Here is a 26667-nt window from a genome sequence, read left to right as displayed (position 1 = left end):
TTTATTTATTTTATTTATTTTATTTATTTTATTTATTTTATTTATTTTATTTATTTTATTTATTTTATTTATTTTATTTATTTTATTTATTTTATTTATTTTATTTATTTTATTTATTTTATTTATTTTATTTATTTTATTTATTTTATTTATTTTATTTATTTTATTTATTTTATTTATTTTATTTATTTTATTTATTTTATTTATTTTATTTATTTTATTTATTTTATTTATTTTATTTATTTTATTTATTTTATTTATTTTATTTATTTTATTTATTTTATTTATTTTATTTATTTTATTTATTTTATTTATTTTATTTATTTTATTTATTTTATTTATTTTATTTATTTTATTTATTTTATTTATTTTATTTATTTTATTTTTTTTTTTTTTTTTATTTTTTTTATTTATTCTATTTATTGTATTTAATTACTTTTATTTATTTTATTTACATTATTTATTTCTTTTACTTTATTTCTTTTATTTATAATATAATAAGATTTATAATAAGAACACACCACACAGGTAGATATAAAGATAAACAGAGGAACGGCAAAAAAACTTGTTTATGCTGGAGGCTTCATAGATCGCTCATGCCAACCTCGGTTATTCAATAACAACTTGAATTTAAGTGTGCGTAAAGATTACAATCGTTTGAACTGGTCAAAAATTTTATAATGAGGTAACTGAATAGACTGGGTTTTTATTTCGGTTACCGGTAACAGAGGTTAACCGTATCTGATACGGTTACCGAATCAAAGTGTTACCTTATCAGACGGTTACCGTTATGGTAGGTGTTTTTACAACCGCTTCTAAAATAACCCTATGAAAAACCCCGGTTAAGGTAACGGGTTCCTTTCCCTGGTAGAATCTAAATATTGCCGTTGAAACCATGTTTTGCACCTTAGATATCGATTTTGAATGCAAGCAGTCACTTTCAAAAAATGTCACTAAAATGTCCCGAAACAGGACACCTTTCAATATTGCAGTCGAAACGATGTTTAGAAACCTCTGGCTACCTCAGATATCGATTTTAAACGCAATCGGGTAATTTCTAGAAATGTCCCAAAAAAGGGCATCTCTCAATATTTCCCTCGGAAACAGGTTTCGAAACCTTTGGGCACCTCAGATATCGATTTTGAACGCTATCGGTTAATTTCAAGGAAAATCCCGAAAACGTTCCAAAAAGGACATCCTTCATAATGCCGTCAGAAACATGTTTCGGAACCTTTGGTAAACTCGGACACCGCTTCGGAACGCATTTGGTCAGTTTCAAAAAATGGCCTAAATAAAAAGGACATTAGGTTGTATGTACATACAAAGTAATCGTCAATCCGAATTGACGATTGAGGATTGAGGATTGACCGGTCAATTCGAATTAACGATTAGTAATCGTCAATCTTCAATCAGTAGATTTAGAATTAGTTTCGTCAATCGTCAATCGTCAATTCGAATTGATCGGTCAATCCTCAATCGTCAATCGTCAATTCGAATTGATATTTTGCCAACACTGGTACATAACTAGGTACAGAAGACTCACTCTCTAACAAAACGCGTCTGTTACGATCAGCACAGATATGGCCGCTAGGTGGCGACAGCGCCACGCGCGGCTTATGGCTAGCCACCAAAATTGGGGTGGAACGGATGTACTTTTAGCTACCTGTAGCAAAGCGATGAAATCGCGGAGTAAGCCACGCCTGCTTCAGTTAGGTTTGATGTTGGGAGTTTTAAATAAATACCTACGACAAATATTGTACGGTTAGTACAAGACAGTCGGCCTGATTCAAACTTTAAGATACGTCATAAATTAGCTAAAAATAATTTTTTTGACGAAACATTAATTACTTATGACAGTGACATATATATCGTGACTACTTTGAAAAAAACTCTTATTTTTTTCTGTCAGTCAAACAAACAATGTGGTAACTATGTCTGTGATGCATACAGAGTTAAGTACTGCGTTTTAACTTTGAGTAGCAAGATTTTTTCAAAATAGTGATGATGTCCTATCCGTGTCGTTATTATTTGTTAGCCTGTTGTGTCCCACTGCTGGGCAAAGGCCCTCTCTTTCTTCCACGCGTCTCGTTCTATGAAAATATTAGGCCAATCTTCCCGAAAGACGTCAAGATCGTGCCGCCACCTCCTTCGAGGTCTGCCGTGACGCCGCACTATGTTTGGTGTCCACTCGGTAGTTTTCTTGGCCTACAAGTCGTTTGCCATACGGCAGATGTGTCCGGCCCAGTTCCATTTAAGCTTGGCGGCTGTCAGGGCTACGTCGGCTACTTTGGTTTTGGAGCGCAAGATGGAATTTCTGATTCTGTCAGTCAATCTGACACCAAGAATACTGCGCTCCATCGCTCTCTGGCAAATCTTGAAGGAAAGCTTTTGAGCATTAGTCAAAGACCAAGTCTGAGCGCCGTAGGTGAGGATCGGAAGAATACACATATCCATGAGTTTGCGTTTCAGCGATATAGGAAGGTCTCCCTTCATGTATTCCTTCATGGACCAATAGCTCTTCCAGGCATTTTCGGTACGTCTTGCGACCTCCTTGTCTTGTCGTGCCTGGAAAGAGACTATTTGGCCTAAGTAAATGTACTCATGGACATATTCAATTCCTCCGCCGTCTACTTGAATCCTACGTTTGACGCTGTTTGTCATTAGTTTGGTCTTTGACATGTTCATCTACAGTCCGATCTCAAGGCGTACCGTGCTCAGTTGTTGGAGCATGCTTTCGAGTTCTGTAGCCGACGCTGAGAAAGGGACGATGTCGTCAGCAAAGCGAAGGTTATCCATGTCGTATCTTTAGTAAATTTTTGATGTATCTTAAAATTGGAATTAGGCCATTTTATAAGATCTTGTCAAGCGATTACTGAAGTTTACAAGTAGCATGTGGACTACCGGCCATGTGGACTACCGGCCGACTCCAAAATGGTGGTTAAACGCGTTTCAAGATTAATTCACACTACAACATTAGTTTACTGCATAATAAGCTATCGGCATTTAACTTAATAAGCAACAAAAGTGAACTATTATCTCATACTTTAAAACGAGCAATTTTGGTTTATATATAGGTATATATTTCGGGGGTCTCGGAAACGGCTCTAACGATTTCGATGAAATTTGGTATATGGGGGTTTTTGGGGGCCAAAAATCGATGTAGAGATCTTATCTCTGGGAAAACGCGCATTTTCATTAGAAATTATAAACAAAAACCAGACTGCTATAAAATTATGAATCAGATTTTTTAAGAGGCCCACTGATTTAATAGTCCGCCGGACGGTACCGGCCTGTCAGTTGTTCGGAACTGACAAAATTTTGTTCTAACTGACAGGCCGATACCGTCCGGCGGACTGTGATAGTGGGCCCCTTTAGTCTCATTTTTGAATATGACACATAGGGCCCGATTCGGATTATGAAATAGACATCCATTAGACATCTTTTAGACATCACGAAGGTACGATAACGATATGTTTAAGATCTAACCTGTCAAATTTGACATTTGCGCGATTCTGGAGATACTCTTGAACGATTTCCACAGGATATGACTTAGAGATCTAATTAACATCTAATAGATATATTAATCTATCTAACGTAAAAGTGACATTAGTTGCCCGAATTGCGCTGCAAAAGAGAACTAGTTGATATCTAAACTATAACGTATCTAGAATGGATCTAGAACGTGTCCTCTCTTGTGAATATCTTGAAGTTCGAATACGGCAGATAATATATATGTTTGAAATGGTTTTAACGAGCAACGATCAATATCATAACCATAACACATTTTAAGACCAGAATGACCCTAATTGTTCCTTGCTAACCGGTGCGTCATAATCCTATCAAGTAGGATCAAAAGGACGTGCCCACTTTCCACGTATTTACCCTACGCCGTCTATCGGCGCATTTACCCTACGCTCTGCTTACGTGTGCTCGTGTGTGTGCGCCTATACAATGAGTTTAGATTTGCTTTGAGATGTAATTTGATGAAAGGATTTATAATAATTTGCTCATTAATGCTTATCTATGACAAAATAATTGTGACAATAGCCCTTAATTCGTCGGGTGAGGGCCATCTTTATTAGACATCTTTTAAACATCACCACGATAACGATATGTTTAAGATCTAACCTGTCAAATTTGACGTTTGCGCGAATCTGGAAATACTCTTGAACGATTTCCACAGGATATCGGCTCGATTCTGAAAATGAATTAGATTTCTACTAGACTTCAACAAGTTACGATAGGGATAATTTAAAGATATTTGTAAGATAGATATGTCAAACTTGACGTTTCCGCGATTCTGGAGGTCCTCTTGAACGATTTCGACAAGTTATGACTTAGATATCCAAGTCACATCTAGTCGATATCTAATGTAGATCTAGTTGATCTCTAAATCGTCTCTAGATCTTGTGATTATCTCGAAATCCGAATAGGCCTGTATAGCCCTTAATTGAGTGAGATTGTTAACACATTCTGGCCAAGAACCCGACTGTCGGGTACACTGTTGGTAGCGACTACGCGCTCCATACGGCAAAGACGTGGCTACGCGCTACGAGCGTAACCCGGAGCACTTAAGGCCGAGCCACACCGGCTTGTGTGTGCGTGACGTGCGCGTGTGCGTGCGCTAAAATGTTGGAGCCGCACACGCACACGTCACGCAAGCGGTGTGCCATCTCTCATAAGGATCTGTATACTACAACTCCGCACGCGCACTTGCACGTCACGCACACGCAGCCGGTGTGCACAGGCCTTTAGTGGTGAATAAGTTTATGCTAAAAAAATAATTTTTGGTACGGTTTTTTTGCGAGAGTAAATAACTTTGTTTTTAGTGTGTCCACTAAGGGCAGTATTACGGCGCGATTCGGGAAATGAATTAAGTAGATATTCACTAGATATGAAATAGTAAAGATATGTGACTTTCCACGGCAAAAGATACCATTACCCCGGCTGAATATTGGGCCCAATAATAGCGTAAGCGCCAGCCGCCATAAGGTACCTTTTGCCGTGGAACGTCACATATCGTTACTATTTCATATCTAACTGCCGTATTCGAACTTCAAGATATTCACAAGAGACGACACGTACTAGATCCATTCTAGATACGTTATAGTTTAGATATCAGCTAGTTCTCTTTTGCAGCGCAATTCGGCCAACCAATGTCACTTTTACGTTAGATAGATTAAGATATCTATTAAGTAGATATGAATTGGATCTCTAAGTCATATCCTGTGGAAATCGTTCAAGAGTATCTCCAGAATCGCGCAAATGTCAAATTTAACAGGTTAGATCTTAAACATATCGTTATCGTATCTTGGTGATGTTTAAAAGATATCTAATAGATGTCTATTTCAAAATCCGAATCGGGTCCAGAGGTTCCCTAAGCGGTATGTTTTTTTTTTTTTTTACTTGGATATTTTGAGTTGGGCAGCTGGTACCCTTTACTCGTCATTGGGCTGGAGCGTCAAATGACCCTAAGCGGTCTTGTTACTGCGACAGTTATAACGACACTTGTTGACCTAAAAAGGGAACCGCGTTTAGATGGGCGAGTCGACTTGCAATTGCGGTCGCCAACCGAATTTCATCCGTATTATAACTCAGCCTATGTACGTCCCACTGCTGGGCACAGGCCTCCTCTCATGCGCGAGAGGGCTTGGGCTATAGTCCCCACGCTAGCCCAATGCGGATTGGGGACTTCACATACATGCTTTGAATTTCTTCGCAGATGTATGCAGGTTTCCTCACGATGTCTTCCTTCACCGAAAAGCTAGTGGTAAATATCAAATGATATTTCGTACATAAGTTCCGAGAAACTCATTGGTACGAGCCGGGATTTGAACCCGCGACCTCCGGATTGAAAGTCCGACGTCATATCCAATCGGCCACCATCGCTACCCGTACCCGCACCCGTATTACCACAGAATAAATAATAGTACTAATAGGTACCGTACAGAAAGGACTATTCCTACAAAACCGAAGTTTGAGAGCGATTTAAGGACGAATCAAGCTGTCCCTTTCTAATGTATGGCATCCCTTTCGGCTATTTAGGGTTGTCAAAACTCAAGTCATTATCTTATCTGTGGATGTATTATGCTGTTCCTTTCTAATGTATGGCACTATCCCTTCCGGCTATTTAGGGTTGTCAAAATTCAAGTCATAATCTTAACTGTGGTCGTGCACGCTAATTGCCCGGAGCAATGCTGAGCCGAACGGAGCCGAGAATACCCGAAAGGAGAAGTGTCGCCCCACTGATGTTAGTAAAACTGTACTGACCTTGATCGGAGTATCTGAATCTACCAAGGTCACAGTAGTCGGAATCGGAAGCCTTGTTGCCGACCGTCGGCGCAATTCGGGAAGTGAATTAGAGATTCACTAATCACTAGATATGAAATAGTAAAGATATTCGACATTACACGGCAAAAGGTACTTTATGGCGGTTGGCGCTTACGCGATTATTAACACCTTTAGCTGTGGAACGTCAAATATCTTTACCACAGTATAATAAAGAGTACTAACGTACAGTATGGACACTCCCTGCCTCCCGTTGAAAGTGCCGCCCACCCGCTCTCGGTTACCTCACAGTTACCGGCCGGCAAGGACGCGACGACGCGGTGCGCAGAGCAGAGGCCACGTAAAATATTCAAATATTAAACAAATATTTACAAAACCTATCAGATCACACTGAAACCAATACAATACCTATATGAACAAAAAATCATGTTTACAACTTACGTAATATTTTGGTGGCCTGAATTTCCTTACAAAATTTTCGTTACTTCGTTTATACTGATTCAAAATAGGAAACTATTGTATAAATTGAGCTTAGATACCCACCTACAACATAATACGATTCTTATTTCTTCCTAATTCGCGCAATGACTTTTGAGTAATTGAGGTCAGTGAACTTGACAACAAACTGGCGAGAACCCTCGCACGTCTTATCTCACACAAGCATGGTACGCGTTCACCTACACGAGCTTAGACTGTGTGCGTAGGAACGCGTTTGTTTCATACATTTGATCGCCAGTGTCCGGGGTGTGTCTTTACTGCCGGGTGTTGTACAGTCGCCTGCAATAATATGTCACTCTTTGACGGCCGCAAAAATATGCGACGCGCTCCTATGGCTCTACAAATAAGATCGTGTCAGATATTTTTGCTGCGTTCGTTGTGTAACATACTATTGCAGGTGACTGTACTTGGCATGCGCCGAGTGGCAAGTGCGTAACCTAAACCCCCCTCCAGACTATGCGCGTGAATCGCGGGCGAAGCCGCGAACGCGAGTGTGGAGTCTAGTTCGCTGATATGCGAAATCGACTCCAGACTCGCGTTCGCGGCTTCGCGCCGCGATTCGCGCACGAGTGTGGAGCGGGCTTAATAAATTGAATTTTCACGCCGAGGGGAGGCTGGGGAGGCGTTGGAACGTATGTTGATCGAGGCCTTTATCAATGAGATTATCTCACAAAGTGACTGTTCTCAAATATCAGAAAATATAAGGCGAATATATAGGAGCGGCCACGGCCAAGGTGTTAACAATATCTGAACACGCACTCTAACGCCCAGACAATAGAGGCGTGTTCAGATATTTGTGAGAGCCTTAGCCGCTCCGATATAACTGATGGCGACTGTACCTACAATCGCCCACACTATTAAACATAATTACCTAATATCGAACTTACAAGTTCTAATTGATTCAATGGTTTGGAAGATATACATATATCCTGCATATAATTCTAATTGATTCAAATAGAAACATCTTAAAGATTCCTCATAATGTTTACTTCATCGAAAATCGACTGCAAATATCAAATAATATTTCTTAAATTAGAGAAACCCATTAGTACTAATGATGTACCATCGGCCATACTGTTAACTGTACAGTGGACCTTATGCCTTTTGTAAGAAGGTCCACTTATGTATAGTAGAGCAGTGGTGGCCGAGTGGATATATTATGACGCCCGACTTTCAATCCGGAGGTCGCGGGTTCATATCCCGGCTCGTACCAATGAGTTTTTCGGAACTTATGTACGAAATATCATTTCATATTTACCACTAGCTTTTCGGTGAAGGAAGACATCGTGAGGAAACCTGCATACATCTGCGAAGAAATTCAAAGGTGTATGTGAAGTCCCCAATCCGCATTGGGCTAGCGTGGGAACTATAGCCCAAGCCCTCTCGCGCATGAGAGGAGGCCTGTGCTCAGCAGTGGGACGTATATAGGCTGAAAGCCTGAAATGATGATGATGATGATGATGATTATAGTACGATTGTTGCTGTTTGTACATCATCGTCATCATCATCATCATCATCATCAGGCTATACATACCACTGCTGGACATAGCCCTCCCCTAAAGAGCGCCAAAGCGCCCTGTCCTCAGCTTGCCGCATCCAGCATCTGCCTGCAGTCTTTCGCAGATGGTCATCCCACCTGGTCGGAGGGCGTCCTACACTACGTTTGTACAGTCACCTGCAATAATATGTAACACAATGAAGGCCGCAAAAATATCTGACAGGATCTTATTTGTAGAGCCATAAGAGCGTGTCACATATTTTTGCGGTCTTCGAAAAGTAACATATTATTGCAGGTGACTGTACATAATAGTTAATACCTTTTAACAAAAATATCTGGGAGACCGAGTTTTGCTCGTAATACATATAAAAACTCAAAAATCCGCGTTCAGAGATAAGACCTAGCTAGATCAGTTTATCGCCCCCAAAAACCCCGATACAGCAAATTGCATTGAAATAGTTAGAGCCGTTTCCGAGATCCCCGAAATATATATAAATAAACATATAAATATACGAGAATTGCTCGTTTAAAGGTAGGTATTATATACAGCGTGTTTGGTACATCGTTTGCCAAATTAAAACGGCAGATAGGTTGAGTCATTTGCTATCTTCTCAGGCCTAGAAAGTTTAATTTGGTGAAAAAAGTTTTTTTCACTTCTATGACAGTTTTTCGTAAATTTAAAATTTTTACTTGCGTAGTAGTATAAAAAACATGGCCATTTTGTTTTTCTAGGCATGAGAAGATAGCAAATGACTCAAGCTATCTGCCATTTTAATTTGGCAAACGGTGTACCAAACACCTATCTTTATATTTTTAAGTGAAAACTTCTTTAGCGGCGCTGTGCACTTTCTGTGATGGGAAAAAAATGTTAAACTCGCGAGAGGTCACGTGACCGTAAGATTCGTAAGACGTAAAACGGACACGTGACCTGATCGAAAAACTGTTACAATGTCATTGAGTTTTCACTTCTGCCGGCACTCCCGGAGCGCAACCCGTTCTTTTTTTTACAAGCTTTTATTTAGTTTTACCTGACCGTTGTCTGTCTGTCTGTGTGTAATCAAATCTTGCAAGTTAAATTTGATCCATTTCCCGGTTTCCGATTGTGCTGAAATTTTGCATGCATGTATAAATCGGACGACAATGCAATATTTTGGTACCATCGAGCTGATCTGATGATGGAGACAGGTGGCCATAGGAACTCTGTGATGAAACAACGCAACCTAATTGTGTTAGGGGTTTTTAGAATTGTCTCGATGAGTATTAGTTGTCTGTCGTAAGAAAAGTACAGTCAGCGATAAAAGCTTGTACCAAAAATGAAATTTTTGCCAAAAACTTATTTTTCTTTATCTTTGGCAAGTCTTTGGCGTGTCAAAATAAATAAACAAAATGCAATAGAACGAAAGGCCTTTAAGCTTCTAGAGTTTAAACCTAATTTTTCCGCACCTTAAACATCCAGAACAATCGATACCAAGATTTTTTAGACCGTTAAATCATACTTAACGATCAAAGTGGGCATCGTCGCCTGAGGTCCAGCATGACCGCACGGCCGGCTCCTTTGATCGCTGGTCCAGATGGGTACCTTTTTGACTCAAAGGGGTATTTTTATCTTGTAGGTTAACGGTGCATTGTTTAGTCTTTGAGGCGGAACGGTGAGGGTGTGCATAGATGGGCTGGTTAGCCGTGTTAGAGGCGATTCTGTGCAGAAATGCGCATAGGTGCAGTGGCGGGACTTCCATACAAGCCCAAAAGCCGGGCTTGCCCTAAGGCAACTAATTGCCTTACCGAAATTACGTAGTGATAAGATCAATAAAGATTATTTTGAAAATCGCGCGCCAAACGAACCCGTATTATTAAATTCAAGCCACAGCGGCCTCGAACCGCGGCACGAGCGTGTTGCAAAATTATGCCGCGGCGTGGCGCCTCGTCCGCGCGAACTAAATCAGGCGGAGGATGTTCTAGCTATCCTGCTCGAACTCGCACTCGTTGGCTTGCAACCGTGCTTGCTTTTTCGTCCCGCTCTGAGCACTATCAGCCTACAAACCGTCAAAGAACGATGTAACTATTTGTTGGTATGTATAGCAATTTTATAAGACGATTTATGCTTGGATTTTGTGTGAAGTTAGCTGCATAAGTTCGCACAGCGCGCGTTCGCGTTTACTTCAAGTGTATTATTATTTAGTTGAGCCGAGTCAGTGGTCGAGTCGAAAGTAATGAAAGTTTGTTTATGTGAATTTGATTAAATAGTGAATGTGAATTTGTTCATTGTTGTGGCGCTTAGTTTAATAAGTGTTAACAATGGATCAAGAAGTGGTTCCTTGTGACGGTTTGAAATGCGTCCACGTTTTAGTCAACCAAAACAAGGTAAAGTCTTTGACCTTTGTCGAAAAATGGGACCTAATTTCCGCGGCAAAACCAACACCCGACTTGTGTATTTCTCAGTCAAGTCGCGTAAGAGAAATGTCTGTAGGGCCGTCTACAAAACTCATTGGATTGTTGGTTGTTCCCATACAAATAAGATGTATTGCTGGTGTTGCATATTTTTTTCGAACCATATTAACGTTTGGAATACTTCTGGCTATAACGATTTAAATAATTTATCTGGAGCAATAAAGAGGCACATGAATTCCGGTCAAACATATGTGTGCAGTGATTTCTTTTAGCAATTTTGGGAAACAAAGGATCGAGGCCTCTTTGTCGCGACAATTATCAGAAGAAATATCAAAACATAACATGCGTGTTGACAACAATTGTAGTGTTTTTCAGAGGTTAGTCGATATTGTGTGCCATTTAGCACAGCAAGAACTTCCTTTTAGAGGACACGATGAGTCAAACACTTCATTAAATAGGGGCAATTTTTTGGAACTTGTATCGTTGCTATTAAAATATGACGGCGTTCTAGAAAAACATGTTCAAAGCGACAAACCAAGCTCGAGCTATTTGTCTAACAAAATACAAAATGACATTATTCATTCCGTAGCAGACGTGCGCTATGATTAGCTCGCCTCGTCACGCTAGCAGATGCATTTGACCCCGAAGAGTGAAGATTGGACAGTTATTACGAAAACATATATTTCGGCTTGCCCTACTCCAAAACCCTAGGCACGCTACTGCATAGGTGTAACGTAACCAAGCATAGCCAGGCGTGGCTCACTCCGCAATTTCGTCGCGTTGCTAAAACATAGCACACAGATGGATCAAACAGATCACTGTGTTACGTTCTATCCTGTAGACATACACAAGAGTTAAGGGCTAGAAAGGTTGATTTTCTTATTTAACCCTTACCCACGTAAAAAGGTCCTCCTTTTATTTACAGAACTATGATAAAATCATTATTTACATGCCCACAAGCTGTTAACTATTGCCCACAGGAGAGAAAACTAGCGTGTTCGCGCGAACTGTACATTTTTCTCTCCTGTGGGCAATAGTTAACAGCTTGTGGGCATGTAAGTAATGATTTTATCACAGTTCTCTGAATAAAAGGAGGACCTTTTCACGTGGATAAGGGTTAAATAAGAAAATTAACCTTTATAGCCCTTAACTCTTGTGTATGTTTACGGAAAAGACACAGTGATCTGTTTGACCCAGGTACAGGTTTTACAGGTAGCTAAAAGTACATCCGGTCCACACCAATTTTGGTGGCTAGCCATAAGCCGCGCGTGGCGCTGTCGCCACCTAGCGGCCATATCTGTCGTAATCGTAACAGACGCGTTTTGTGAGAGAGTGAGTCTTTTGTACCTAGTACTATTATTTATTCTGTGCCACAGCAAAGATCTATGAAGTGGTTTATTTGGTTTACTCGTATACTCTGTGTAGATGGCGACACGGTTTGATATTTTACAATTTTAACACGTCCTGTGTCGAAAGATACTGTGACTCTCTATACCTACTCAATTCTCTTTGGCCATAGCGATGTGCAAGTAGTAGAACATTCTTCAAAAATTTAGGATTATTCTCAGATGTTTCTGGAAACTTACACGAGAATTTAAAGCAAGTTTCCATTTAAAAAGATTCTTGTGGGATTTATTAATGAGGCCCGGTTCTTAAGCTTACTAACTTCAAAAATTTCATACTTTTAAAAATGTGAACGAGATAAAATTTTGGGTCCATGTCGACAAAACAGCAAGTACATATTAAACCCAAGAAAAAAAACGATGCTGCCTAATTGGTGCAGGTACCTTATTATAACTCAGCCTATGTACGTCCCACTGCTGGGCGCAGGCCTCCTCTCATGCGCGAGAGGGCTTGGGTCCCCACGCTAGCCCAATGCGGATTGGGGACTCCACATACACCTTTGAATTTCTTCGCAGATGTATGCAGGTTTCCTCACGATATTTTCCTTCACCGAAAAGCTAGTGGTAAATATCAAATGATATTTCGTACATAGGTTCCGAAAAGCTCTTGGTACGAGCCAGGGTTTGAACCCGCGACCTCCGGATTGAAAGTCAGGCGTTATATCCACTCGGCCACCACCGCAGGTACCTTGTTGCAAAAACTTATTAAGACAACAATATGTGACGTTATCTATGAAAAGGGACCTTATTGTCGATGGCGCTTACGCCATTATTAACGATGCTCCGATATAAATACAATACCGCGCGACGCTGTGCGGCGTAAGGTCCCTTTTCATAGATAATGCCCCATATTTTCTTTTTAAATGCACGCATTTGTCCGGTATTTAACTATCCAATGTATGCTTAACCCGGATAATACTTGCATTGTAATATTTTTATTAGGTCACGATCCTCATAAAATGTAGGGTAATATAAAAAGGTAATATTACCTTAGGAGAGGTATATATCCCCGGAATAAGGTATACGATTTTCCCTCTAGATACCTAAATAAGACATGATCCGGGTGTCTGGCAGCTGTTTATTGGTGGGTCTTAAAATAAATCGAGGTAATTTCAGCATGTCGTTCAACCAGTAAATAAAAAAACGTGGTGTTAAAATACTTTTATTTAATATTATATACAATTTGATACAATATGTACCTTCTTAATACATAATTATTAATTAGTGCGAGTGAGAAATAATTAGAATTTACCGTGAGTGACATTACAAATCAGAGATAAATTCGTATATTATACTACAATAGTTATGCGTAGTGGTAGAGAACGCAAGACTTGGCACGAGCACTAAAGTCTCGCGAAAGTTGTAAAGCTTAGAAAGAGCCACTGCCCCTACATCTATAGTCTGTATCTATATGTTTAATTGTTTAGGTATATAAACAACACTAAGTTTAGCACTGCTTTCCCCCGCACACCCCGCAATTGGTGGAAAGTGTGAGACTGCACGACAATCAAGGTCTCGATAATTTTATAGTATATTTTATGTGTTTAAGCGTTGTTTTAACACTCATTAATATAATACTCGTACCGCTGCCCACCGCACACTCCGCAGCTGGTGGAGAGCGCCAGACTTGGTACGAGAACTACAGTCTCGTTGATTTTATAGTATATTTTATGTATTTATGCATTCTTTTAACACTCAATGTAATACCGCTGCCCACCACATACTCCGGAACTGATGAATGGCGCGAGACTTGGCACGAGAACTGAGTTCTGGTTGTAATTTTATTACAACTTATATATAGCGCGGTGTTAACACTCAGTATAGTAGCGCTGTCCTTCGCACACTCCGCAATTGGTGGAGAGCTTGACAATCTGCACAAGAACTAAAGTCTCGATAAATTTACAGTATATTTTATGTGTTTATGCGTTGTTTTAACATTGAGTGTAATACCGCTGCCCACTACACACTCCGCAGCTGGTGGAGAGCGTGACAATCTGCACGAGAAATAAGGTCTCGATAAATTTACAGTACATTTTATGTGTTTATGCGTTGTTTTAACATTGAGTGTAATACCGCTGCCCACTACACACTCCGCAGCTGGTGGAGAGCGTGACAATCTGCACGAGAACTAAGGTCTCGATAAATTTACAGTACATTTTATGTATTTATGCGTTGTTTTAACATTGAGTGTAATACCGCTGCCCACTACACACTCCACAACTGGTGGAGAGCGCCAGACTTGGCACGAGAACTACAGTCTCGCTGTACTTGTAGTGAAGCTGGACTCCACTGAGCCGGGAGAGTATCTTCACTGTGTCGCCGAGACGAGTTACTCTGAAATCAAAAACGGATAAAAAATAAATATGAGTGAGGGAGGTAAGCTCGCCTTAAAGCTGTGCTAGGTATGGTAGGTATGGTAAGCATTTAGTAACTGGAGACGCCATGGCTGTCATTTTCTGTAAAAAACAATCTGCAGATTTTTGCGGGGGAGGGGACGTCAAATGTATTGCTATTTCTACATGATTTGTCAGTCATGTCAGTCCATAGAAAAGTTTACACAATTGTGCAAGTTTTTTGGCAGAGGAGTAAGCTCTTAAAGGCGACTCCTGTTATTAAATGCTCTAAGTCATAGTCTAATAAAACATGGTCTTCTCTTCCCAGAGTGACACAAGCCTACGTCACAATAACATGGCCGCTATATATAGCGCTATCGCATATTATCATATAGCGCTGTCGCATGATGACGTAGGCTTGTGTCAGTTAGGTGACCTAGAAAACTCGGGAAGAGAGTACCAGGCGGAGTATATTATTATACCATGCTCTAAGTGGTATGCGGATGCAGATGCAGGGATAAGTAAGCTTTATAGCGTTTACTTTACACACACCGATTTAATGAAGAAGCAGAAAGAGCTATCTCTTGTGAACGGTGTTAACGGTGAACTTAAACTATGGAAAGAGAGCGATGAAAATATATCGGAAGACAAAGAGAGAAAAGGATAGAAAGAAAGCGATAAACAGAAATAGAAAGAGAGTAAAAGGAATAAATAGTAGAGAGGAGATAAAGAGAAATAAATAAAAATGAAACTCACTTGAAGTCATAGAAAGGCTCCTGCGGAGGGTACCGGCAGTCAGCCGCGCAGGCCGTGTCATCATTGATGGTGACATTAATGTCGCCGCCGCTGCTGGCGACGGTGACATAGTTACCACCGGTGTACAGACGGTAGCTGTCTATGGTGTTGTGACGTTGGTGGAAGATGGCGTATCTGAAAATAAAATCAATGGAGATCCATTGACTTATAATATAAAGACGGACCTCACTAAGAATGGTGCTAGTTCAGCGGTGTCACTCACGAATTCGAGCCAATCGTGCAGTCTAACGCCACAACGCGATTGGTTGACGAGTTAGCATCACGCGCGCTATTGGTTGACGAGTTAGCATCACGCGCGCTATTGGTTGACGAGTTAGCATCACGCGCGCTATTGGTCGCAACTAGTTGCGTTAGAGCGCACGATTGGTTCAAATTCGTCACACCGCGCCGCCCGTCTTTATAAATATAAGTATTGTAGAGATTTAACTTTGCACGAAAATGAATAAAGTGAGGGAGTGTCGCTACAAACGTCATATTTTCATAGAAACTTGACATTAATGAAGGTGCAGAGTTACCTTGGTCCAACTCTAGGCAATAAACTACAGCATAAAGGAATACCTAAATAATGAATATAATCACACCTCAAATATGTAATTTAATACTGTAATTTGCAAACGATTAGCATGTATTATTTACTAGATTATTTTTTTGTACATTTTTGACGATCTTAATATGTATTCATCTTTAAATTCGGTTGTAGAGTCTGTGCGGAAAGAGAAGAGTCGTGGAATGTATGGGGCCCAATACATTTCACGACTCTTCTCTTTCCGAACAAACTCTAATAAAAACATGTAATACTTCTATCTAAATCTAAATCTAAATAAAAGTCTATTTCCAGGATACCTGGGAGCGCTAGTGCAGTCAGCGAGCACGAGAATCTCGTAGCAGGCGGCTGAAGGCAGCGGGTCTTTTTTACCCGACAATGTGCCGATGGTTGAGTCTAGGCATCCACCTGATAAACAAAAGTCTATTTCCAGGATACCTGGGAGCGCTAGTGCAGTCAGCGAGCACTAGAATCTCGTAGCAGGCGGCTGAAGGCAGCGGGTCTTTTTCACCCGTCAATGTGCCGACGATGGACTCTTCCAGCCGGCATTCACCTGAAAATTATCACACCGTTGACCGGATATTCAATGCAAGGGACAATTTGTATTTTACACATACCACTTTTTAGGTGCAACCGAAACTTTGTGTCCCGACGAAATCAGTAACAATTTCTTTTGTACATAATCTTTTATCAGATCAAGATCGGATCGGATTGAGATCAACTTGTCCTGATAGTATGTAAGTTTGTTGGTTCGTTAGTTAGTGTGGGTCAAATCTTTGATGCTAAATTTGACCCACTTACCGATTTTCGATTGAAGTTAAAATTTGCATACATATGTAAGTCAGGTGACAATGCAATATTGATGATACCATCAAGCTCCATCTGATGATGAACACAGGAGAAGCCATAGGAACTCTGTGATGAAACAACGCATCCAAATTGGGTTTGGGGTTTTTAGAATTGTCTCGATGAGTATTAGTTGCCTGTGTTAAGAAAAGTACAGTCAGCCAGATAAGCTTGGTACCAAAATGGAAATTTTTGCCAAAAACGTATTCTAAATAGGTTAATGAAAATGGGTGTCCCTTTCACATGCTTTCACTAACGGAATTTTAACGGATGTGGAAACCATAATCTTTATGATTACATAAAAAGAAAAAAGTAAAGGATGGGTGAAGATCGGGCAGCTAAAAGGGCCTATACTTGGGTTGACCAACTGGACGCCGTCCTGTTGGTTATCCTAAATACCGTTAGGCAGATAGAATGGAGGCAGATCTCCGTGAGCTCGGCGTCGGCGAAAGCTGGCGGGATACCGCTCTGGACCGATCAAAGTGGCGTGCTCTTGTGTTGGAGGCCAAGACTCATTTCGCGCCAACCAAGTAAGTAAAGTAGCATAATTACATAAGCACTTACGGTAGATGCCCAGCTTCTTCATAACCTGCATGTTGGTCCAGCTGTCCAGCAGCCAGGCGAAGTTATGTGATGGGAACTGCATCTCAGCTCCATTGTTCAATGTTACAAACGCCAAGCCGTTTTTCTCCTGCAAAAATCACGTAGGTATTCATTTAATCTTTATTGAAGAACAAGAAACACATTTATTGTAAAAACCTTCGACATTCAGCGCCACTTCCTACTATTGCACAAAATAAAATACTGACGTACAAAAGGCGGATTTAATGCTACAAGGCATTCTCTACTAGTCAACCTTCGGGCAAAGCAGATAACTTGTAGGCGGTGCAACATCATGTTGTAATTACAAAACAAAGCAGGTAGGTTGGTGAATATAAGTGGGGTTCAAAACAATATCATGTCAAGTTTGCAGAAAAAAGTGTATTTCCTTTTTTTAGGGTTCCGTACCCATAGGGTAAAACTGGACCCTATTATTAAGACTCCGCTGTCCGTCCGTCCGTCCGTCCGCTATAACAACAAATAGTAATAACAGAATAAAATAAAGATTTAAGTGTGCTCCCATACAACAAACGTGATTTTTGGCCGAAGTTAAGCAACGTCGGGCGGGGTCAGTACTCGGATGGGTGACCGTTTTTATAGATAATGGTACGGAACCCTTCGTGTGTGTGCGAGTCCGACTTGCACTTGGCCGGTTTTTTTAGAAAAACAAGCAACTTATGGGTTATTTCTACTAAGAATCATGAGAACTAGGTAATGATTAAAAGAAAGAAAAAAATGTCTCTAGATTTTCATACAAGACATAGGAGTCAGTTTTGTGACGGTTCATAGAAAATGTATGTGAGATGAAATGACAAAAAATTGGACAACAGAATGAAATAAAACATAGGTACCGTGACGACAGCTGTCAGGTTCAAGGGCTGCCGATGGAGACTGCCCAGTAGCTGCCCAGTTTCTGTGCTCAAATCTGGCGCACTGAGCTTAGGCAACTGTAATAATAGTACATCATGAACATTATGATATCATCATCTTCCTCGTGCTGTCCCGGCATTTTGCCACGGCTCATGGGAGCCAGGGATCCGCTTGCCAACTAATCCCAAGAATTGGCGTAGACACTAGTTCCTACGAAAGCGACTGCTGACCTTCCAACCCAGAGGGTAAACTAGGCCTTATTGGGATTAGTATCATCATCATATCAGCCTTTTATCGCCCACTGCTGAGCATAGGCTGGCGTGGCTCACTCCGCGATTTCGTCGCTTTGCTACAGGTAGCTAAAACTACATCCGTTCGACCCCAATTTTGGGGAAAGCCATAAGCCGCGCGTGGCGCTGTCGCCACCTAGCGGCCATATCTGTGCTGATCGTGACAGACGTGTTTTGTTAAAGAGTGAGTCTTCTGTACCTAGTACTATTATTTATTCTGTGCCATAGGCTGGCGACACGTCGCTAGCCCAATATTACAGGGTTCTATGTTTCACTTTTATCTAACTGACATTGTCAAAATGACCGACTTAATGTCATTTTGAATTTCAACTATTTTGAAAATGTAACATAGAACCCTGTAATATTGGGCCAGCGATTTGTCGTGGGTCATAATAAGACGCCTAGTGCATCCCTGGCTTAAAGAATAATTAACTTACATATGTAGTGCATAATTATTTTCCATCGTATTTTCACGGAAACGTACGAACATTATCTTGCTATTTGAGTCACGGCGCGATTCGGGAAATGAATTAGACAATCACTAGATATGAAATAGTAACGATATGTGACGTTCCACGGCAAAAGGTACCTTATGGCCGCAATAATATTGGAACGGCTTTAATAATAGCGTTTAAGCGCCGACCGTCATAGGGTACCTTTTTCCTTGGAACGTCACATATCGTTACTATTTCATATCTAGTGAATGTCTAATCCATTTCCCGAATCGCGCCGTCAGTCTCGGTACTGAAGTAGCATGACAAATACGAACGTTTCCGAAAAAACACGATGGAAAACAATGGGTTGGCCGGTCGAAGTATTAAGCAGATGGCGCCATCATAGCTTGCCCTGTCAATCCCTAGAATTGTGTCAAATTTTGTTTATTTAATGCCCTGGATGTCAGCTTTTTAAGCCAAAACTCGTAGAAAAAGGGGCAAGCTATGATGGCGCCATCTATGCAAACCTTTGACAGTTGCCAACCCCATTAAAGACGACCGGTCTGGCCTAGTGGGTACTGACCCTGACTATGAAGCCGATGGTCCCGGGTTCGAATCCTGGTAAGGGCATTTATTTGTATGATGATACAGATATTTGTTCCTGAGTCATGGTTGTTTTCTATGTATTTAAGTATTTATATATTATGTATATCGTTGTCTGAGTACCCACAACACAAGCCTTCTTGAGCTTACCGTGGGGCTTAGTCAATTTGTGTAAAAAAAATGTCCTAATAATATATATATATTATACTTATGATCAAACAATTAATGTACCTTATCTCCAGTCACCGTGACCTTCAAGTATCTCTCCAGTCTCCCTCCCGCGTCCACCGACCTCCCCGCATAGTCCATCCTCAGATGCCCTCCAGAACCGGCCGGGCAGGTCAAGGCCACGTCGTTGTTGAAGGTCACCAGCATGTGACCTTCGTAGGCCGTTGGAGTCGATGACAGGTCCTGGTCTGGAGTGACGTGGGAGATGTCGTGGAGGTGGACGCAGATCTGGAAGGGAAGTTGTTTTTAACCTCATTTTTGCTTTGCATTGGGTCGTTTATAATTTATATGCAGTTATGAAGGCGCTGAGACTCCTCTGTCCGTATTTCTGTCTGTCTGTCACCAGGCTGTATCTTATGATTCACAAATGATACATTTCTGTTGCCGCTATAACAACAAATACTAAAAAGTACGGAACTCTCGGTGTGCGAATCCGTCTCGCGCTTGTCCAGTTTTTACGTTAGATCATCTGTTTTGTATATATGTACTTCTGTAGGTACCTTCCAGTTCTTCTCACTGTCAGCAGCTTGCGGCCGCCGAGCAGCTACCAAGAAATCCACGGTCACATTGCTGCCGACGCTTTCTAGTTGAGTGTAACCAGCGACATCTAGGTACACCTCGCCATTCGGCTTGTCTTCTCTGCAACAAAATCCATACTTCCATACTTAAAAATAATATTAATACTCAACTTCGACTATATAAAACGGTCATAAGGCCAATTCTTAAGTACGGATGCGAAGCCTGGACACTAACACAAAAAGAGGAGCGCGCGCTGCTGGTAGCTGAGCGGAAGATCTACCGCAAGATGCTGGGACCCACACGTAAAGAGGACGGAACTTGGAGACTCCGCAAGAACCAGGAGATTGAAGATCTGGTGTCCGAGCCGAACATCATTGGAGAATCGAAGGCCACTAGACTCCGATGGCTCGGGCACGTAGTCCGGATGGGGGACGATCGCGCAGTCTGAAAGGCGTACTCTGGTGTACCAAGTGGCCGAAGGCCGCCTGGACGCCCTAGGTACCGCTGGAGAGACGAAGTCTTAGCGAACTCGGCGCCGTCCACTGGACAGAAACGGCTTTGGACAGAGTAGCATGGCGGTCTTTGGTGTCGGAGGCCAAGATCCACTTTGGGTCGTTGCGCCACAGCAGTAAGTAGGTAAGTAAGTAAGTAATAGTGTCTGTCTGTCTTTCTGTCTGTTAAACTCTTCACGCTTAGACCGTTGAACGGATTTAGTTTAAATTTGGCATATAGTTTGAGCCCCGGGGATGGAGATAGGATAGTGTTTATGTCTTGTCTTTATTGTCTCTACGTAAATTCTTGAGGACCTTCTTCTTCTTCGCGTTATCCCGGCATTTTGCCACGGCTCATGGGAGCCTGGGGTCCGCATGACAACTAATCCTATGATTTGACGTAGGCACTAGTTACGAAAGCAACTGCCATCTGACCTTCCAACCCAGAGGGGAAACTAGGCCGGTTTCCTCACGATGTTTTCCTACACCGAAAAGCGACTGGCAAATATCAAATGATAATTCGTACATAAGTTCCGAAAACCTCATTGGTACGAGCCGGGTTTGAACCCGTGACCTCCGGATTGAAAGTCGCATGCTCTTACTGTTGTGTAGTCAACGGTAAAAATATGGGTGTAGACAACTTACTCAAAAATATGTCCCATAGTTCTTAATTCACTGACATAAGAGTTATGGGACATATTTTTGAAATGATTTGTACACCCATATTTTTACCGTTGACTGTGCTTAAATACCAAATAGGTTTTATATATTTTATACTCATCTATGGTATATGTAGTAGTTCGTTTACTGAATTCAAATTATATGTCAGTCGTGGCCAAAGATCCGATCTGTGCGTTTCCTTTTACATATTAGGTTATGGACCCAGCGCTTCCCGAAGATCAAGACTTACTTATAACACTTTAAAGTCTCGCGTTTTGTAAACATATTTAATTACACAAACGGGTCTACCGCGATATAATTTCATTGTTTTTACCTTTAATTCCGACGTTTCAGCTGAGTTGCACCAGCTCTGGTCACGGAAAGACTGACGTCCCAACAAATGTCAACGGAGATATTAATAAAACACCACTAAACTACCCGAAATTAGTTTATAAAAAAAATGACTGAATGAATGTTGATGATGATGATGATGATGATGACGATGATGATGATGATGATGATGATGATGATGATGGTGAATGAATGAAGACGTACTTGAACTCCAAGGCGTGCTGCACTTTGACCTTGACGCGGTCATCGAAGTCTACCTCCAGCTGTTGCAGCTCCAGCCCCAGTTCCAGCACCGAGGCTCCAGGTCTCAGCGGCCGTGGGGGGAGGAGCGCGCCGCAGGAGCCGGAAGGGGGGGTGGTTATGAGGACCAGGCCGTTTAGGAGGATTAGGGAGGGTTGGAGTGTTGCTAGGAAACTGAAACAATACACAATTACAACTTTGACAATCGGTCTGGCCTAGTGGGTAGTGACCCTGCCTGCGAAGCCGATGGTCCCGGGTTCGAATCCCGGTAAGGGCATTTATTTGTGTGATGAACACAAATCTTTTTTCCTGAGTCATGGCTGTTTTCTATGTATATAAGTATGTATTTATCTATATAAGTATGAATATCGTCGCCTAGCAGCCATACAAGCTATTAGGTAATAGGTATGCTTAGTTTGGGGCTAGGTCGATCTGTGTAAGATGTCCCCAATATTTATTCATTTATAAAGAGTGTTTTTCAACTCTTAGTACTATTTTCTGATGACGTGATCAATGTTTTCTGTAGAACAACAGATTTTTTTAACGATTTCGGCGTAGGCCCCATAGTAAAATTTGTTCAGTATGATCCACATAATACACCATTACGAGTATTATGATTAAATGACGCAGTTCTAAGGCAACATCCTTAGTCACTTTAATATTAAAAATGCGAAAGTGTGACTGTCTTTCTGCCTGACCTCTTCACGCTTAAGCCGCTGAACCTAGCTGAGATAGTTTGAGTCCCGGCACAGAATAAATAATAGTAAGTACTAGGTACTTACAGAAGACTCACTCTCTAACAAAACGCGTCTGTTACGATCAAGACAGATATGGCCGCTAGGTGGCGACAGCGCCACGCGCGTCTTATGGCTAACCACCAAAATTGGTGTGGATCCGATGTACTTTTAGCTACTTGTAGGAAAGCGACGAAATCGCGGAGTGAGCCACGCCTGGTCCTGGGGAAGGACAGGATAGTTTTATGTCAGTATCTAAACATCTCTAGTTGCCTAAAATAAACATAACTTACTCAAAACTGTTGGCTTTAGTTGCAAATAGCTTCTCCATAACCTCCGCCCCCGTCGTCGGTCGCTCGCAGTCGAAAAACACCCCTGATTCGTCCACCTTCGTAAAAACAATTCAATATATATCGTTGTCTGAGTATCCACAACACAAGCCTTCTTGAGCTTACCGTGGGGCTTAGTCGATTTGTGTAAAAATGTCCTATAATATTTATTTATTTTATTTTATTTATTTAATTCAAAAGTTTTTATTAGGGTTCGACGACGGTGCCGCCCTTCCACACATCGATTAAAACAACCTTTTCTTACCCTAAATTTATCAATGTATATTTGCCTAATATGTATTGTTATGCTTATATTAAAAAAAGAACAACGGGTTGCACTCCGGGAATGCCGGAAGAAGTGAAAACTCAATGACATTGTAACAGTTTTTCGATCAGGTCACGTGTCGCGAGTTAACATTTTTTCCGCACCTCAAAAAGTGCACAGCGCCGCTAAAGAAGTTTTCACTTCAAAAATATTTATAAGTATATATAGGTATAATATATCTTGTTCACCTTTTGTTCATTATTCTGTTCCGTAACGGTGTATGCGTCTCTACCATTCTTGGACGTCATGATGACTTGCAGTCTTGAGTGCATCGCCACGCCGCCATACTGCCCGCCGGGATTCGGCCATTTTAATCTAAAATAATAAAATTATACTCAGGCATACAAGTAGTCAGTAGAAAAAGGCGGCGAATTTAAAAAGATGTAGAACTCCTATTCAAAATTTGAACTTGACGCCTTTTTTACTGGCAAGTTGAGTATATGTACAGTCGCCATCGCCATCAGATATATCGGAGCGGCCAAATCACAAATATCTGAACACGCACTCTATTGTCAGGGCGTTTAGAGTGCGTGTTCAGATATTGTGAACACCTTGGCCGCTCCGATATATCTGATGGCGACTGTACTCAACATAATACATAAATAAATATGGGGTAGGTAACCTTAAAAAAATCGCGAGTTACGCTTCATACTCTGAAAAAAGAAGAAATAATAGTACTACCGTACAGAAAGGACACTTCCTACAAACCCGAAGTTTGACAGCGATTCAGGGTCGAATCATGCTATCCCGTTCTAATATAGCACTATCGCTTTCGGCTATTTAGGGTTGTCAAAATTCATGTGATTATCTTAATCTGTGGTCGTGCACGCACAAGGAAGGTAAGTGGTGCCAACCCTAATAATTGCTCGGAGCAATGCTGAGCCGAGCGGAGCCGAATTCGACCGAAGTCAGGAGTGTAGACCACTCCCTCCTCCTTAAAAAGCTATCTGTTTACGGCTTTGATGGAAGCTTCCATGACACAATCGCTTCCTTTTTAAAGGACCGTAAACAAAGTACTTGCGTCCAAAACGCAAGGTCTCGGCTGGAACCAGTAGGCGGATGCGCAGTACCCCAAGGCTGGAGCATGGGAAACAACCTATTTCTCATGCTAATAAACGATATCACCTCTGCGTCGTCTGAGCCTGAATACGTTATATATGCCGACGATACATACATACTACACGCTGAAAACATTGATCTGGTTTCAAAACTGAGTCAAACCATGATAGAGGTCGATAAGTGGTTTTCTGCAAACGGAATGCTCCTCAATCTAGACAAAACAAACATTGTGCACTTCAGGTTGAGGAGCACTGACATATCCCAGCTAAACATTAAAATAAATAACATTAAAGTCCCACAAGTAAACCAAACTAAATATCTGGGATACTTAATCGACTCTGGACTTAAATGGTCCCCGCACATTGATCAGTTGTGCAATTCGCTTTCGTCGGCATGTTTTGCCTTGTCTAGGCTCGCGCCCACCCTATCGGCAGATAACCTAAGAAAGGCCTATTATGGATATTTTCACTCGGTTGCAATCCGCGGTGTTGACCTTTGGGGCCTGGCTGCGAGTCGGGACAGTGTATTCAAAGTACAAAAGCGGGCGCTGCGGATAATATCTAAGAAACCTTACGACCACCCAGCTAAGGAACTATTCATACACAACAAACTCTACCATCGGTCTACATATATTAGCAGCGTGTCAGTACGTAAGGTAAAACCTCGCTAGGTATAAAACTAATTGTAGCCGCCCTGGGAATAACCGCAGACAGCCAATGCTGGTTGCCCCCGTAAAGAGACTAGCCAAACTCAGGAACTCACTCAGTGTCATTGGGGCAAAAATCTACAACTCAGTTCCGCCCGATATAAAATCAGCGAAAAGTGACATTGAGTTTACCAGGAAACTTAAATCGCTACTAATTGCGCAGGCGTGTTACAGTGTAGACGAGTTTCTTCGTGGAGATCATTCAATGAATGTATAAGTAGCTTTAAGTAGAAATTGTAATATTATTAACTATTTGATGGTGTTTAATGAATTATGTAGTTTAAGATTTGGTTGTAAATGTTATAATTTGTAAGTATTAGTATTTTAATCTCATTATGTAAATATGTACAAAAACTTGACTTGTAAAACAACAAATTTTACCAATAAATAAATCAATCAATCAATCAATCAGTGTCTCCTCACTGTTCTGAAGATAGAACGAGAGGGACATACAGAGAGAGAGACTTACTGGAATGACTTGTTGCCGGGTGAGATGGTGACGTCACAGCGGATAGGGAGATGGGCCACTAAGGATCTCTGCAGCAACGCCTCGTGCTCTGATGATAGAGCGAGAGGGACATACAGAGAGAGACAGACTTACTGGAATGACTTGTTGACGGGTGAGACGGTGACATCACAGCGGATAGGGAGATGGGCCACTAAGGATCTCTGCAGTAACGCTTCGTGCTCTGATGACAGAAGTGGCCCATTCGTTCTAATGGCGCTTACTGCTGTTGCTTGGTATCTAAAAAAGCAATAGTTTTAAGGGTCATTCTCTGAGAATATGTCTGCCGTTATGGATGTTATTGTCATAATTTCTGAAGCTAAAAGAAGTGTACTTGATAGGTCCGCTATGTACATTGTACATTGTACAACTGACGACCGGTCTGGCCTATAGTTCGTTTTTTTTAGCATTAGAAAGAACTCCACAGAAGTAAGCGTACAGTTTTTATCAGGCTCTTTAATTGTTAATAATTATTGAATTATCTAATGTAGCACGATTAGTACATATAATTTACTTCAAATTATTACCGCTAAAAGTGCCGGATTTGGAACCACAAGCTTACTTCTGCGAAGTTCTTTCTAATGCTAAAAAAAACGAACTATAGTGGGTAGTGACTCTGCCTGTGAAGCCAATGGTCCCGGGTTCGAATCCTGGTAAGGGCATTTATTTTGTACGATGATACAGATATTTGTTCCTGAGTCATGGTTGTTTTCTATGTATTTAAGTATTTATATATTATATTTATCGTTGTCTGGGTACCAATAACACAAGCCTTCTTGAGCTTACCGTGGGGCTTAGTCAATTTGTGTAAAAATGTCCTATAATATTTATTTATTTATTTGTTTATTATTTATTTTATAATAGTATTAAAGGTCCTGTTGAAAATTAAAAAAAAATATCTGCCGTTGCGTCTAATTGCCACGACCACGACATGCATTTACATTATAGGGTAAGTGCGTCAGTTTTCCGTCCGGTGTCAGTTTCCGTCCACTTGACGGATTGGTAAATAACACATTTGATTTATAATTTGCTACTTGCGAAATATAATTTTTATGTGGATAGTTAAATTGTTTAGATATTAAGGGTGCAATAAGTCCAAATTTGTGCAG

General features: G+C 41.1%; 1 protein-coding gene across 2 annotated transcripts in view; it reads right to left on the bottom strand.

Moving 5' to 3' along the window:
• Positions 1–13258: 13258 nt before the first annotated feature.
• LOC134676240 (uncharacterized) overlaps positions 13259–26667 on the bottom strand; it is a 57358-nt gene continuing 43949 nt past the window's right edge. For both annotated transcript variants that reach the window (XM_063534562.1, XM_063534563.1), the window contains exons 20-30: positions 25655–25798; positions 23477–23603; positions 22928–23022; positions 21865–22074; positions 20140–20278; positions 19643–19867; positions 18066–18161; positions 17179–17305; positions 16207–16321; positions 15165–15338; positions 13259–14409 (exon numbers count right to left, since the gene is read on the bottom strand). In XM_063534562.1, coding sequence (XP_063390632.1) covers positions 14253–14409; positions 15165–15338; positions 16207–16321; positions 17179–17305; positions 18066–18161; positions 19643–19867; positions 20140–20278; positions 21865–22074; positions 22928–23022; positions 23477–23603; positions 25655–25798 — 1609 coding nt within the window. In that variant the 3' untranslated portion in view covers positions 13259–14252. The remainder of the gene's footprint in view (positions 14410–15164; positions 15339–16206; positions 16322–17178; positions 17306–18065; positions 18162–19642; positions 19868–20139; positions 20279–21864; positions 22075–22927; positions 23023–23476; positions 23604–25654; positions 25799–26667) is intronic.

This window comes from Cydia fagiglandana, chromosome 24, assembly GCF_963556715.1.
Source record: "Cydia fagiglandana chromosome 24, ilCydFagi1.1, whole genome shotgun sequence".
NCBI classification, from domain to species: Eukaryota; Metazoa; Arthropoda; class Insecta; order Lepidoptera; family Tortricidae; genus Cydia; species Cydia fagiglandana.
The sequence above is the reverse complement of the archived record's forward strand: the minus strand, read 5'-3'. Positions and strand labels throughout refer to the sequence as shown.